General features: G+C 40.9%; 1 protein-coding gene across 1 annotated transcript in view; it reads right to left on the bottom strand.

Annotated features, from left to right (window-relative positions):
- LOC148532063 (low-density lipoprotein receptor-related protein 5-like) overlaps window positions 1-17671 on the bottom strand; it is a 195957-nt gene that overhangs the window by 49274 nt on the left and 129012 nt on the right. Inside the window, exons 9-13 of the mRNA XM_088468375.1 lie at window positions 13583-13872; window positions 12826-13052; window positions 11651-11835; window positions 8143-8466; window positions 7066-7268 (exon numbers count right to left, since the gene is read on the bottom strand). Of these exons, the coding sequence (XP_088324501.1) occupies window positions 7066-7268; window positions 8143-8466; window positions 11651-11835; window positions 12826-13052; window positions 13583-13872 (1229 nt within the window). The remainder of the gene's footprint in view (window positions 1-7065; window positions 7269-8142; window positions 8467-11650; window positions 11836-12825; window positions 13053-13582; window positions 13873-17671) is intronic.

Genomic DNA, 17671 nt, shown 5'->3' with positions numbered 1-17671 from the left:
AATGTCCGGGTTAATACTCCGACACAGAGCTGTCGCGAGGCCTTGAGCCCACTAGATCACAGAGAGATTGTGAGAGGCGCAGTTAGCAGATATGTACCATCAATTGACACGCAAACGAGCATGTAACCAGGGAACCAACCCAGCGATCTAATACTTTTTGACACGCAAACAAACTTGTAGCCGGGCAACCAACCCGGAAAAGTGAGTTTCCCAGGATTGTATAATATGTCACTGTAATTAAGGATTTTCCACGGGGGTAACCCATTTTAAATATATGAATATTAATTATGTTAGTTATTCTACCTATTAGGAAGCTGTAAGAGGCATTGAGGATATTTTTATAAGGCTCAAAAGGGAGTTTTATCGAATGGTAGTAATTTTCCCCATAATGATTGACAGGATGTGACATCAATCCAATTCTGAGGATATAAGGGGGGATAGAGCAGACCTTTCATTATAGCTTGATCCAGGGATCAGAGCACATCAGTCTGTGAAGGTTCTTCAAATTGACTAGTAAGTACATTGATGCCCATTGAATCTTTCCAGTACAATACTGGTTAACGGCTGTATTTATGTCATGTATATTTTGTGTTATTTAATTATGGATTTTAAATTTACCAGCATTGTTAATGGTGATAGATAGATATATATATATATATCTATCTATCTAAATAGTCTATATGGATATAATATTTGTATACATATGATCAAGTTTATCTGTACTTTTCATGATTCATTTTGCAAATTCCATTAGGCAGATTGATGTTCCAAACATATTCTATGATACACTTTATACAATTAATGAAAGTGCAATTATTGATATGAATTATGAGCAATGTCCTTAGAAATTATATTAGTTGATGGAAATTTTCCAAAGTATAGGCCCATCCTAAAGGACAGCACTTTGCACATAAAATTATCGTACATATGAAATTTGGGAATTGCACATAAATGTGGAATGAATGTAGCAAACTTTAAAGGTACAATTTATTGTTATGAATTATGATTAATGTATTTTCGGAATTACTATATATAATGTCATATTTTAATGTATAGGTCCATCTTGAGGAAAATATTTTACAAATTTTTGCCGACTCACGTGCATTTGGTATGTATTATTATTGAAACTATGAGAATCAGACCCCACGCCATTGTTTTGTACACACCTCTTTATTTTGTTTATGTTTATCTTTAATTGGAGATTGATTTATTATATATATATATATATATATATATATATATATATAAATAATAAATCAATCAGAAGGGAGAAACCTGCCTATTTGAAAATCTGGCCCCTTGATGGGTAACAGCAGGTCCCATACTATCTTCTTCTGTTATAAGCATTGAAGATATTGTGTAATTCATTTTTTTTTTAATATATAAAAATGCTGTGTCTAGCTAATAAAATCATCGTTTAAAGATCTAGCAGGCCATTGGGCCATCTCGTTTTGGGTGTCTTTTTGGTGAGTGGGTCTTTTCTAGAAAACTTTATTTGGAGCCTATGAAATTTATTAACATCTATGTTGAAGTTGGTCCGGCCTAGTAAAGAGGAAAAGTGGACTGTTTTGAATGAAACCTCACTATAAAGAGATCATATTCCATCGGTGTGGATTCCAAACTGTGAAAACGTCTGAAATCTTTTCAATCACTTAATGTTTAAAACAACTTTGTGATTTGCACCTTCATATTATATATATATATATATATATATATATATATATATATATATATATATATATATATATATATATAGGGTGAGCGGGTTCGGATTTCTGAAATCCGAACCCCCCCGATCCGAATCAGGCTCGACTTTTCCCGCCTGACTCGGATCTGAAATCGAGGCAAAACGTCATCATCCCGCCTTCCGAGTCTCGCGGGTTTTGGATCCTATATAAGGTACCCACGTCGGCGCCATTTTCTCACTCGGCTGTGGACAGTGAAGAGGGAGGGTGGGAGTTAGGGCTGTGTAGTGTAGTGTAGTGTAGTGCTGCTGTTGTCCACTACTTCAAAGTCCATAGGGGCTGGCTGTGTTGTGCTGTGCTGCTGTTGTTAATAGGGGCTGTGTCCACTACTTCAAAGTCCATAGGGGCTGGCTGGACTGTGTTGTGCAGTCAGTTCTCCATAGGGGCTGTGTCCACTCCAAAGTCCTGTGCAGTGTCCCAGTCCTAAAGAGGTGCTGTAGTGTTGTCCATCAGGGGTGCTCCCCCCAAGTGCTAAAAAAATAATATATTTTCTGTGTTTGTGAATTGTGTGCGCAGTAGCCGCACGTGCATCAACAAAGTAGTGCCAAGCGTGCGCCTGTGTCATAAGTAAAGGGCCGGCTGGCTTGACCGTTAAAGGGTGCTGTAACCCCCAAAGTACACTCCAGTCCAAACCAAAAAAAAAATTATTTTCTGTGTTTGTGAATTGTGTGCGCAGTAGCCGCATGTGCATCAACAAAGTAGTGCCAAGCGTGCGCCTGTGTCATAAGTAAAGGGCCGGATGGCTTGACCGTTAAAGGGTGCTGTAACCCCCGAAAGTACACTCCAGTCCAAACCAAAAAAAAAATTATTTTCTGTGTTTGTGAATTGCGTGCCCAGTAGCCGCATGTGCATCAACAAAGTAGTGCCAAGCGTGCGCCTGTGTCATAAGTAAAGGGCCGGCTGGCTTGACCGTTAAAGGGTGCTGTAACCCCCAAAGTACACTCCAAACCAAAAAAATATATATTTTCTGTGTTTGTGACTTGTGTGCACTGTGGCTGCACGTGCATCAACAAAGGAGCAGCGCCAAGCGTGCGCCTGTGTCCCATAAGTAAAGAGCCGGCTGGCTCATTTCTTAAAGGGTGGTGTAACCCACAAAGTGCACTACTCTCCAGCAAAAATAAAAAAATATTTTCTGTGTTTGTGTGCGCTTTAGCCGCACGTATATATATCAAACTAACATAAATGGAGGACCAAACTTTCTCTGATAAAAATAAAATAGGGAAAGATCAAGAACCACTTCCTACTAGTGCTGTTGCTGCTGCTGGGAGTTGTTAATCATCCCAGAGAGGAAGTAGGAACATCACTACTTTTACTAAACAATTGACCCTCCAACAGTCCCTAGCGATGAGGATGAAGTACGACAGCAGTCATCCTGAAGCAAAACGTATAACTGAGGCCTTGACTGCTATGTTGGTGTTAGACGTGCGTCCGGTATCCGACATTAGTGCAGTGGGATTTAGACAATTGATGGAGGTAGTGTGTCCTCGGTTCCAAATCCCGTCTAGATTCCACCTGCATCCTCAAAGAAGCAGCGACAAGCGTGCGTCTGTCTGTTAGAGGGTGGTGTAACCCTCAAAGTGTGCTCCACAAACAATAAAAATATTCTTTTTTTTTTTTCTGTCTTTGTGAATTGTGTGGGCTGTAGCCGCACTTGAATCCTCAAAGCAGCAGCGACAAGCGTGCGTCTGTCTGTTAAAGGATTACATCGGTGACAGCATCCAAGTAGGCATGTCAGACAGTCCGTACCTGTACTGGCAGGAAAAAGAAGCAATTTGGAGGTCCCTGTACAAACTGGCTCTATTTTACCTGAGTTGCCCCCCCTCCAGTGTGTACTCCGAAAGAGTGTTTAGTGCAGCCGGGAACCTTGTTAGCGAAAGGCGTAGGAGGTTGCTTCCACAAAATGTGGAGAAGATGATGTTCATAAAATGAATGATCAACTCTTTCAGGGAGACCAGCCTCCAGAACGTACAGAGGGACCTGTGGTTCCAGCAGGGACGAATTAATACTCTGTGAGGATGAGGATGTACATAACACTGAAGAGGGTGAGGAATCTGTGGATGAGGAGGATGAGGACGACTTCTTGCCTCCGTAGAGCCAGTTTGTGCAGGGACAGATTAATTGCCAGCTTGTTTTGTGGGGGCCCAAACGAACCAATCATTTCAGCCACAGTTGTGTGGCAGACCCTGGCGCTGAAATGATTGGTTTGTTAAAGTGTGCATGTCCTGTTTATACAACATAAGGGTGGGTGGGAGGGCCCAAGGACAATTCCATCTTGCACCTCTTTTTTTTCTTTGCATTATGTACAGTTTGGGGCCTAGTTTTTCAATGCCATCCTGTCTGCCACTGCAGTTTCACGCCTAGATGGGTCACGTGTTTGTGCCGCCCACTCGTGTCGCTTAGCATAGTCATCCAGCTACCTCGGTGCAACCTTTTGGACATAAAAACACTATTGTGAGGTGTGAGGTATTCAGAATAGACTGGAAATGAGTGGAAATTAAGGTTATTGAGGTTAATAATAGCATAGGAGCAGAAAAACCTACAAATTCTGTGATTTTAGCTGTTTTTATGCTTTTTTTCAAAAAAATACAGATCCAAAACACAAAACCCAGAACCCAAAACACGGAAGGGTGGTTTTGGCAAAACCAATCCAGATCCAAAACACGAAGAAAGATCCAGAACCAAAACACAAAAAGTGGCCGGTGCACACCCCTAATATATATATATATATACACACATATATAGTGTGTGTGTGTATATGTGTGTGGGTGTGTGTGTAAACCCCCCTCCCGTAAACATCCTTCGTTTGGCCCTGCATCTCATCCTTCATCTCATGATGGATGAATTGCAGTAATAAGCAGTCATGTGCACAGCCACAACTCTGTTATTTGGCTGAATCCTTTAATACAGTGGTGGCCTGACTTTTGAGAAAATCTTCTGTGATCTACCAAGAATCAATTTGCGCAAGCGGCAGACGCATGTCTGAAAAAGGGGGTCTGACCCTGCACCAAGTGGCGTGTTCCACCGAAATCACATATTGGCCCCCAAAGTAAAAAATATTAACCACATTGGCCAACCAAAAACCGAAATATAAAATCCCCCCCCCACATGAAAAAAAAATCAAACAAAACAAAAACATTGTCCCTCACATAAAAAGCCCCATACATTAAAATTGCTGCAGCCCCCCACAGAAGACAGACATGTCAGAGAGAGCAGGTCCCAATCCCTCCAAGCTCTCAGCCGTGGCAACACCAGCAGTCCAGCAGCAGCCTCAGTGCAGGCCCGCCGGTCCAGCGTGCCGCACTTCGGCCCCTTTTGGGTTTAGCGCCTACGAATGGCCCTTCCCCCATGCCCCCCCTTAACCCGGGCCTGGCACAATGGAGGCTGTTAATGTGACAGCCTCAGCCAATAAGAATCCGCCTGATTAATATTGGCTATTGCTGTCACAGTGACAGCCGCGGCTTCAGACTGGCTAGCTCAGCTGCGTCAAAAATTATTACCCCGATTCTTATTGGCTGCTGATTGGCACCTGACCGTAAGTAAAAATGGCAGTCGCAGCTTCAGCACCCCATCTGTGAATTTCGGCGCAGCAGCCAATAAGAATTACACAGATTCTTATTTGACGCTGCTACCTGCTGCTGGATGGGTCAATGCGATCGACTGGTCAAGTGTCTGGGGTTGACCAGACTATCGCAATCAACGCTTTGGCCACTTCTGCTTTAATGGAACTTCCGGACCATATCCTACTCCACACGTTAGACCTCCATCCCTTTGTTGTCAGATAACCTTCTCAGGACGTCCACGCTTTTGCTAAACACTATGGTATTTACTTATAACAACAAAAGCTTTTGTGCTTGTACATAAGCTAAAGCATTACAGACAGGAGACCGCACTGTACCTTGTAATGGTGCATACACACGGTACGATCAGTCAGTGATAACGATATCGCGGACTGATCTCCCTGCACCTTCCCAGTGTGCTGGATGATCGATATCGATCATCCAGCACACCACCAACGACGGGCCAGCGACACGCGATCGACGATCACGGATCCCCATGTAACCTGGTCGGTATCGACCAGGTTGGCCTGCATGCACGGCTGATATAGTTATCGTCCATACATGCCCGCGCATCGCTGGTCGTTTGAGGATTGGAAGGCACCCAAAAATTAACGATCTGAACGATAACGATATGAAAGATATCGTTCATATTGTGCATTTTTATCGTACTGTGTGTACACAACATTAAACTGTAGACAAGAGTTTCTTTTGTCACTTTAATATAATTCACGAATATCAGCACCAGCCTGAATGGCTGCATGTGTGTTAAACACTGAATTTTATATGTGGAGTTTGAAAGATTAATAACTTTAGAATGGCCATCATCCGTAGGAATTAGTTATTTCATTAAACTGTCCATATATAAAAGGGAATTCTTCAAGTATTTGTTAGAAAACTATGCTATGTTGAACTGGCAGACTGAAGACAGATTGCAATTGTATATTTTACTGCTAAAGTCTGCATGTTCTGTTTAAGCGACTAACCAATAATATGAGAAAACAAATGAGCAATTCAGGTTGTAGCTGACATACAGAATACTTGGTCTCCTCTCTCCATCCCCCATCCCAAGAGATCCATCTGTTCTCTGGCTTACACCCATAAAAGCTGGCATCCTTTCAAACCAGATTCATTTCAATTGCAATACTATTCCAATGAAGGCATGTTAGTTTTTAGAGCGTGTGAAATACCAAGTATGCAAAACTAATAACTACAGGACCGGACAAATACCTCTACTTCGAAATAGTCTTTGATTTCTGCCTGTTGAGACTGTACCTTTGAAAGATGGCAGGATCTACATGCACAATGTACAGTATGGACTACAAATGAGAGAATGATAGGTTTCTGTGTGTTCATGGGATGGCCCTTTTTAATGCTATAAAAACTAGTTTTATGGTTGAATTACTATTAAATGTTACAGAATTTCTAATGCTGGATACACACAGACAACAGATTGGTCAGCAGACTCATTTTATCTAATAAAATGTATTTATATAGTGCACACATTCTGCAGCACTTTGCAGGGAATAATTAGTCATTTATAATCAGTTCGTGTCCCAATGGAACTTGCAATCTATATTCCCTACCAGATGTATACATATACAACTAGGGCTAATTTTTATGTCCAAAGCTTATTGACCTATATTTTTGGATTGTGGAAGGATACCATAATACCCATACAAAAGCGGAGAGAATATACAAACACCACATAGTTAGATTCTTGATACATCTACCCCCATAATAAGATAAACCGACAATTTTCTAACCTGTGTGCCATCATCCTTGGCCCTTTTAATTATATTCTGCTTCCCATCCACCCAATAGATGAGTTTGTCTACTGGGTCGTAGGTAATTGCCTTGACATTTCTCAGACCATGGATTGGAAGGATGATGTCCGGACTCTGCTGCTCATCCACTAACATCCGATTTATCGCCATCTTCTGGCTAAACAATAGGAAGCTGGAGGGTACTGCACCACAAAATACAATAATTAATATAAGGAAAGAGCTCATTGATAAAAGCACCTTCAATATCCCAAAACTACATCATGTTACTATAGCATATTTATACAAATAAAAACTACCTAAAGAGCACGCCAGCATTTGCTTTCTAAATGCAAGTCCAAATGACCTGTTCAGTACCCTTTAGACCAGGGGTAGCCAACCTCGGTCCCCGTGAGCTACCAACAGTGCACGTTTTCCAGACCACCTAGCAGGTGCACAGGTGTATTCATTACTAACATTTGAAAAGATCCACAGGTGGAGCTAATTATATCACTTGTGATTCTGTGAGGAGACCTGCAAAACATGCAACGTTGGTAGCTCTTGAGGACCAGGGTTGGCTACCACTGCTTTAGACCAATTCATAATTTTCTGAAGACAAACTATACTAGAACATCAAGGACAGCACAGTTGCTTGTAAATGTTGCACTTCAAACTGTTTCCAGCATCTAATGCACAAACTCCTACATATAATCTGTAAAGCAGGAGAGATCTCAGTCAGAGGCCCAAATGTAATAGCCTTCAAGTTTCGGATAGAGGATATAGCATTAAAATAGGACTATGGAGCATATTGATCACAATCCGCATTCAGATGGCGATGGGAAGTGATAATATCAGCCAAATTCGCAATGTGATATCCAAATACATCACAAGGATGTATCATATATTGCATGCAGGGACAGAGCTTGCGGTAAAGCTCACAAGCATTGCTTGCTGTATAAAATTAGATACTTTCATATTGCAGTTATACATCATTCGTGGCAGAATATTAGTGAGAACATAAAATATGCAAGTACTTCAGTAATGCCTATAAATAAGGTAATGAAAACTACTGGTACATACAGCTGCAGTTCCTGTGGTTGGAATCCAGGGTGTAATGAGAAGAGCAGCTACATCTATAGCCATTTGGCACAGCAAGGCAAAGCTGGCCGCAGTGCCCATTGTTCTGCATGCATTCGTTGGAGCCGTCCTGGCGGGAGGAATGGAACACCAGGATGTCCATTACAAAGTCCAAGTGACCCTGGATCAATGTGCGGTTCTTCCCATTCGCTTTGTCCGCCCTTTCTATGCTGTGCAGGTTCCAATCTGTCCAGTAGATAAAGTCACTGTACTGGGTCAGTCCAAAGGGGTGAGGAAGATCATCTGCAATGATCTCTCGGTCTTGGCCTGTCAAGACAAGAAGCTCAAAAGGTCAATCTGCAGATTAAAGATACATAGAAATCTGGTCTTAAACAGATCACTGAGCTGCAAAAGTTACTGCACCCTCAAAATTCATTCAGAAAAATTCACCTTCCATAAAGAACTTCTATTTATACAAGTGCAGTCAAGACTGTGTGCCAACAGCTGTCTAAAGCTGGCCACACACTAGACCAACTTCCATCCAACCAGTTGATTGGTTGCAATGAAAATCTGGTAAGGTATGAAAGCAAATGACAAACAGCAATTTGCTCCCAAATGCTGGAAAATGGACAAAAACTGTTTGAACAAATTGTTTAGGCAAACATTTAACAAATTTGTCTGAACGACCATTTTCACCTGTTTTCTGGCATTTAGGAGCAAATTGCTGATCATCAGTTACTCCCATACGTTACCAGATTTTCATTCCAACCAGCCAAATAGTTGGATGGTTGGATGAAAGTTGGTGTAGTGTGTGGCCAGCTTAAGGGCAGGTTCAGACAAATGGCACAACTAGCGCTTTCCTTGCGCGATTAGGTTCAGCATAATAGCAACTTTAAACAAAACCATTTGTTTGAGTGAGCTCCATACATACATACATACGCAGTGGATGAAGATTACCGCTGCATCCTAGCCTATGCCTCATTCTTGCACCCTGCGCAGTTCCTAGAACAGCTGTAATATCAGCCCAATGTTGAGTTTATGGGTAGGGTAGGGGAGCGTGAGAATGACTGTGTTCACCCCAGCATTTACACACAGTAAAAAGGACAATTGCAGTAAGCTGTGCCGTGTATAACCACCTTAGTGCATGTAGCAGCCTATGAGTGCGAGTAAGCAGAATGCAGTAAAAGCTAAAACTTGTCATATAGTACGAGTATGTGGATTATTTAAACGAGTATGGAAATATCACCCTCATCTCACCCCAGGCGGCATATTGTTTATAGACTCAAAATCTATATTAATGAGATTATTAGTTTTTAAATGGAAAGCTTCTCTCTCTTTATTAAAGAGCCTTTGCCTGTACACTACAAGGCACACACAGTCTCCTTTTAAAATGGCTTGTTAACTATTGCACTGCTGAATGATTCATACATTATGAAGGCATGAGCATAAAATGCATGAGTCATAATATTCTCAGGCAGGCGCTGAAAGCTGGAATAAGGAAACTGCCCAGACAACAGCTGGTTTTACGCTCAATCCAACTCCATCCTCCACAGTACATTTTTTAGCAGGCTATTCCTAAGAGCTTCATAAGCAAACTAGTAAATCAAGAAAAAAAACAAACAAAACACAATATAAAATAAATTCCGCTACTTTCATTTGTTTACAGCTAACTCATGACGTACTGATTAAAATGATGTACAAAGGCATAAAGTGGTAAAATATCCTTTTATCCATTGATTATAATCTCAGCAGAGAAGTGTGCTTAGCGGACTATAATAGTAATAGCACTACAAACGCGGTATCTAGCAGTGGCAGAACATCCGTATAGTGCTGCGGTGGAGCACTGTGGATTAGTAAGGCCATGTAAGTCTGAGGGTTGGATGTCCTTTACATTTACACATCGTATCATACATTTACTTTTCCTTAGCTTTTATAATTCACCATTATATTTGTGTGACCATTTCCTTCATTACCTGTTATTTCACATTACTTATTCTACATCATTACTACTTTTGTATTCTATTTTTTTTCTAATACTTTGTATTTAACTTTTCAATGAAATATAATTAGCACATTTTTATTCATGACCTTTCCTTTATTCAACCTATTGTACCTACTTACACAATCACTTATCTCCTTCCGTACCAAAGTACTTCCTTCTCCTTGTCCCACAATTCCATTATTTTACTCCATAAATCCATCCCACAACACCACAAACTATTCCTTACCCCATTCACTCAGCACCCACATACCACTGAAAGCATATGGAAACACACATTTTTCTATACCCATATATAAAACCTACTATATATTCTTCTCAACCACCATTTACCTATTCCCCCACCATCTGGTTTTATACAGTATGTGTGCATAAAAAGCCTCTAATTGTTTTTCTTTTGCACTTTTTAGAATGCTCCTTGGGCAGAACGATCCTAGGAAAGTGCCTAGTTTGCTTCTGTGGTAGATATAGTTAGAGCTAAACAGCACTACCTGAAATGCTAAACCAAGGAGTACAAATCAAAATAATTACAACAGAACAGTGGCTTAATCTTCTACAAGATATACTCCTTAAAATATATTGATATGTTGCACGATAGTTAACAGTTTAATCCCATGAAGAACAGCAAATTACAAACTAAATTCTATTTACTAAGCAGTTTGCTACAATTGAGGACTTTCACCATAAAGAATTATGGCCACCGGTGATCACATCGTTCCCACATAGCATAACTGCTTCTTGTATCTCAGTCAGGAGAACCTTTCACAGAGGAAGACATACCTGACCCAAAGAGATGTCATTCTGGAATTTCTTCTAATAGGAAAAACCTTAGAACTTTACTCATTCTTTTCATTCTAATATGGAAGCTCCTATAGCTCCTGTTCTAGCTGTATACAGGCAGCTTAATACAGAGAAAGCCATCATACAAACAAAATCTTTCTTCATTAGTCCTAGGCTGCCATGAACAACGAACATTTACAAATATCCAATCTCTTAATGTGTCTGATAGGATAAATATCGATGCAAGAGTATTTTCCTGTATTTCAAATAGCTCTACAAGAGTGCCTCTGCTTCTAGATTATTCTTTGGGCAATTTTTTTTTAATTGTATTTGTAACTGTTGGGATGCCTATGGATTTTTTTTGTTACTTTGTTTTATACCCATCTTCTCTGACTATATACAGGGAGCAAGCGCCAGCGGGATGGAATGCCTTGAGTACATGTATGGAGACTGGCTAATACCTTCATACTTATTTTTTTTAGAGGTGCAAAATGGATGCTAAAACAGCAAATGCGCGTCAGCAGAGTACTGGACATTGCATGAAACACCTTTACAATGTTAGGACAACAAATCTACAATGTTATGTATTAAAAATATGATACAGTCTTGATTCTTGGTCCCATGAACAGAATTTTAGAGACTATAGCACAAATAATCACATAAAAAAAATAAATGATAAAATTAAAAAACACAGATACCAGGATATGTTGCAAATGGGTTTGTAGTTGTTACCTAACATGTTGGATGACTGGATCATGTTTGTATCCAGGTCAGTCCAATAAAGTCTCTGGTCAGCATAGTCAATGGTCAGATCATTGGCACGGCCCAATTTGTCAACTAAAGTGATGATGTTGGTTCCATCCAAGTAGGCTCGAACTATTCTAGGTTTTCCTCCCCATTCTGTCCAGTACATGTAGCTGCAGTAGAAAAAAGCCCAAAAACAATCAAGTCAACATATGACGAAATACACAAATAAAGCAGTTTTAAATTTATGCTGAAAAACTAGTTATATTATCATTGAATAGAAAGAAAAAACAGGACCATCCATCATCATCTCTTTCCAGCTGCCTAGGACAACCCTAGATGCCATCACAGTAACCACAGAAAGAAACTGGTGCAGTGATAAAACACAGTAAGACCAGTCCAGGAAGAAGGACCCACCAGTATGGCACCTACCTAACAAAACACAAACATTACACATATTCTATAAGTGGGTAAAAACGCTTTTGTTCTTTTACCATTCCAGTGATGCCAATTTATTTTTGGATTTGTAGGTCTAGGAAGATTTGCCGTTAGGCATGACAACATTGAACATAATACTGAACTTTTCTGTACTTTGGTTAACAGGCTAGTTCTCTTCTTGCTGATCACTGCAACAGCAGCAGTGGTCAGATCTCCCAGAGAGTACACAGATTTGTCAACAAAAAGATACAAAACCATTGTTTCATGGGCAAGTGGAAAGCATAGTCAAAACATGCTTATGTTATAATCTTATAGGCAGGTTTGTAGTTGTAGAAAACTATTCAAGGTGTCGATGGGCAGCCGACCTATCAGACCTTAATGGCTTCAAAATTCAGTGAATAATTTAATATTTTCTGTAATATTGCCTAATAAATGTTGCTGGTCAACCAGCGCTGAAGGCAATAAGTAAAGTAAGTGGTAACAAATGAATTCACCTACATATAAGCTTGCCATAGCCACAAAGAACATGAGTGCATATTTTGAATTTAAAGAATTCAAAAAGCTGTTGGACACATTTACTTAAAAAAAAAAAAAGAAAACATTAGTAGAAAATATTAAAATGCAAAGCATCAACTAGATAACAAGGGTAATACAGCTTCATATATTAGATTGTACCAAAATATAGAAACATTTACATATATGTGTAACCCGTATGTCTTGTTTACCCCTTTGCTGGATCCAAAGCAAGAGATCTTGGGTTGTCCAGATCTTTCCAGACTAAAACCTGTCTGAACTGGCCATCAAGACGTGATACTTCAATCCTATTGGTTCCAGTGTCTGCCCAATAAAGGTTCTTTCCCATCCAATCAACTGCCATTCCCTCTGGGTAATCAAGGCCAAATTCAATAACATGTTCTACTACACTTCCATTCATAAATGCTCTGCTTATTGTCTGGGGACAAAAAAAAAAAAAATAATAAGTAATAAGTAAAACTGGTTACACTATAAACCAATATATGAATTCACATTTTAATGGTGGTTCAGGTATCCAACTGAAACGCTAAAAGCAAGTTCAAATATTTCTTGAAAGAATGTAATCAAATGCAATGTGAATCACTACCAATTGCACAAACTTTAACGAAGTCTAGTTACTTGCATTATATTAGGTCTTAACTAGGAAAAGTTCTAAAGGATGACACGCAAAACAAGTCTGGTCTAGTAATGTAAATAATATACTGAAGGGAAGAAAATGGAAAGGTTCACTTTCACACAGATACTAGTTCTTAATGGGGGAATTTCACCTCTCGATGTGTGGTCACAATATGAGGCTTGCACACATCACTGAGAATAATGGTAGTGTGAGTGCGTCACTTCACAGCCATTGCCCCTAATTGAATGGCCCCTCTACATATATTTTGTGAGTACAGTTTGTAAGGTAATGGACAAACTGGCCTAGCAGAGACATGCAGTTTGTAATTGTACCTTCAATGTGACATCAGTCCAATAGATCCGGTTATCAGACACATCAAAATCCAAGGCAGATGCCTCTTTAACCCCTGTGAGTGGTATTGCAACATTATTATTGTTGGTTTCTAAAGAAATCCTGTGAATTGCTGCTCTGCTTGTGAACACTAAGAAGGCCTCAGGGATGATGCAAGTCCTCATGTCACTCAGTAACTCTAATCCCATTGGACAGGAACATCGTATACCGCGAGGTGTGAAGAAACACAGGTGACTGCAGCCTCCATTGTGATCAGCACATGGATTAGTGCCTGCAATGGCAGAAAATCACATAACATTAGAGGACAATAATATTACAATATTCTATGACACAATAACAACATGTTAATGTAAGACTAAAGCTGCCCATTCAAAAAGCTATTTCATTGGACAGTTAAGACATTAGGACAAATTAGACACAAATTGCGGTGTGTAGATCCCACTAATGTAACCTGTCCATTTGGTCACCCCAGGGCTGGTGCTACCATTAGGCAGCTGCCCAGGGGCGCCGGCCACTAGAGGGCACCGATGAATCTGCTCATCACAAGCATGAAGGATGTCTCTGAAGCAAACATACTTAATCTACATTATGCTGCTGGAAACTGCAGATGCAGTCACTGCTTTCCCCCTGCTCTCTGGGCTAACTAGACATGTGCTATGCTGTCACTTCACACAGACAGCCCGATATCGGACAGCACAGCTCCTGTCCCCTGCTGTTTTCCCCCTCCCCTTCCCTCACTCCAAGCCAGGCAAAGACTAGCTCCGCACTCTGGATGAGACAGACTGAGACGAGGAGCTGGGCTGCTGCTCCTGGAGGCTGAGAGGGATAAGGGCTCCCGAACACAGTGTGCATGGCATGTGGGGCAGATGGGAATCATATTAGCAAATGAGGGAATGGTAGGTTCCTGGATCTATACTACTGTGCATCTCTCCTGCAGTAAGAGGTCTTGATAAAAGGACAGTGTGACTCAGCCCTCTTGATAGATCAGCCTCCTTGTAGGTGAGATATTGCTCAACTTTACGATTATGTTGCATTATACTTGAATCCCACTTTTATTATTCGTAACATGGTACGTTATACACACATCTATCTATCAATCTTTGAATCGGCTTTGTAATGGGTAGAAATTTTGAATGGCATATATTGATTATTAGGGGGTTGAATGATTTGTTTAGGGGCGGGATGACACCCAAGGTTCATGTGGAAGGGTGTGATCACACATAATGGGTATGTGAAGGTGTCTAAAGGCATAAATGTTGCAAGCAGAGAAGCCGGATGGCATAAAAGGGGAGACAGTGTTGGGGTCTGATGACATGAGAGGGGAAAATGCTGGTGTCTAAAGACATACAGGGGCCTGAAACTTGGGAAATGAAATGCGTTTGGTATGCGCAAGGAGGCCTTCATTTCCAAGCCCATATGTTGGGAGGTATGAGAACATGTTATATTGATTGATATTTTTTTAGCTAGGCTTATGGAACCATGTTTTATTGTTAATCAGATGTATTTGTTAATACATAACGTGGACATGACTTCTATTATCTTTCCATTTTAAAAGCCTTTAGAGTCAGATGTAAATCGTATATGTGGCTTTTTTGGCTGCAATATGCATTTTCTGATGGTATACACATTTTTTCACAGATGCCGTCTGACTTGTGACCGCGTACTATTAGGGAGCTGGAGTGGATATATGTGAGGGGCTGGATGGAGGGTATGAGGGAAGCAGGGGTGGCATTGTGAGCCTTTGCATTGGGCGCCTTGAAACCTTGCACCGGTCACCCAAGTAGTAGGTAAACAGCGTAGATCAAGTGACCGGCAGAGTGACCGGAACGGCCTATGTGTGGGCACTTTAAGCACATACAGGTATAACAGGAATAAGAATAATCATCTTATCTTGTTAATGTAATTAAACATTCAGAACTGGCACTTTAACTTCGTTTAGTAATTTAATTACAGTAAGAGGGATATTACAACACAGGAAATCCCTCCTCCACAAAAGTTAGTGATATTACTGGATCGCGAGAAGCTGGAGAGATTTGGTATACATTTCCCACTTAGCTTAGAGAGAAATTGGGGCAAGTATTGAAGATTATTATTAAATCAAAGTAATTAAAACTTCCATCTTCATACAATATTCTTCCTCGTTTCTGCAGCTGTAGCACAAAATAGAGGAAAGATGTGGAGACTAAACATTTTATGATTATTGTCTGGGTGATGAAACATTTTTAAGACCTGTTCAATCTCAACTACATTTATTGAGCCCAGGTCACATCTGCTACAAAGAGCATTTTTCCAAGGGTATCGGTATGAAATACAGACGTCGGAAGGCTGGCAGATGGAGATCCCGACAGGGTAGGTATTAACTCCCTCCCCCCACAACCCTCCCTTAGTGGTGCCCAACCCTAACCTCCCCCCACAGGGGTGCCTAAACCTAACCCCCCTCCCCACACCCTAAACCTAAGTGCCTAACTCTAACCTCCCCCGGGGGTGCCTGACGCTAACCTCCTGTTCTCCTAGTCTAACCCTAACCCCCCCCCCCCCGGGGGGGGGGTGCCTAACACTAAGTCCCCCTGGGAGTGCTTAAACCTAACAGCTCCTGACGCCCGGCTTACCTACGTTTGGTTTGTCGCGCGACGGTATTTCAACATGGGGCTAATGATAGGCGTCGGTATTTAGACTCACAAAAGAAAACATATGTACATGGATAAATACATACACACGTGTGCACATAACAGTCCTATATATATAGGACTGTTACTGTGCCAAAGTGGTGAATATATGAATCAAAAATTTTTTTGGCGTGGATGTAAAGGTATTGGTTGACTGATAACTTAATATAACAAGGCTTCTCTCAATAAAAGAATGTTTTTTATGTGTGTATTATGTTAAATATAAACACAAAAAAACCAATACAATACAATTTTTAAATATATGCAATGAGCGAAACAATTATTGCTGGTACCACTTGTGGTTACCCGAGCTGGTTTTATACCATATACTCCGCGCTCCTGTGTGCTGTGCGTCCTCTGGCAATGTGGAAACCCCCTGCTGCAACGTAGGTAGCGGCCGCTACAGAATGGGTATCAACTTGATTACCGGGTACACTGTGCTCTGCACGAGTAACTTGTGTCCTTGTAATTAAGCAGATCCTGTTGGTTAGTTCACTATCGTCACGGGATGGAAGTGGATCTGTTATTATATGGTCTAACAGACAGTTATGTTACTCAACGTTGAAGTTCAGATTCCAAGCGTAATCTGCATTCTGCTTATGATTAGCTGACGGCCAGGCAGGTGTTTGGTTGGTCCATATCTCTGGCGTTTTGGCTCAGCCCCCGATGCGGAAACATTGCCATTCATTCCTTGGTGTTGTAGCAACTGATACTTCACATTGCCTAATGGTTATTCTATATATAGCCCTAGATATAGTTAGCGGTTTCTGGGAAAGGGCATTTTTGGCCAAGGTAGTTACTGACTCTGCCTTTAGTTTACTCCCTTTTCACCTGGATTCCATTATTTTCTGGGGTTCACCTGACTGAGCAAGGTTGAGACATTTTCATAAAGCGCCTTTTTTTTTTTAGGATTGTTAAGTATAGAATGCAGCTGGTGGTGGGCTGGAGTTAGATCCCAGCTTTAGCCAGAAAGCACTGGTTGCTGGCGTTCATACGGAGTGAGTGACTGCAGGTATTCCCGTTTGATTAGACAAGTTTTGTCTATACCTCAGGGATGGGCATGGGCACTTTGAGGTATGGGTCCAGGCCTGTGCCAAAATGGCAGAATGGTTCCTTGGCAGCCCAGGTCACATTGGGGGTCGGTGATCCATCCATAATTAATTTGGTAGTTGTAAGAGGCCAGTGGTCTTAGATCTTTTTTTTTCCCACCTTATATCATTCTTTATTATTCAATAAAAGCTGTGTCCCTCTTCTCCTCAGCACTGACTGGTTAGGGGTAACAATTTATAAGAGCCCAGGCCCATACTGTATGACCAGCAAGGTTTACCTACATGGACTATTTGCAACCTTTGAGTACAGAATGATTCAGGCGTTTCTGCTGCTCACAGTATATTAAACACAGAT

The sequence above is a fragment of the Taudactylus pleione genome, unplaced genomic scaffold (genome assembly GCF_031769625.1).
Source record: "Taudactylus pleione unplaced genomic scaffold, aTauple2 ptg000085l, whole genome shotgun sequence".
NCBI classification, from domain to species: Eukaryota; Metazoa; Chordata; class Amphibia; order Anura; family Myobatrachidae; genus Taudactylus; species Taudactylus pleione.
Note: the sequence above shows the minus strand (reverse complement) of the source record. Positions and strands in the feature narration are given on the sequence as shown.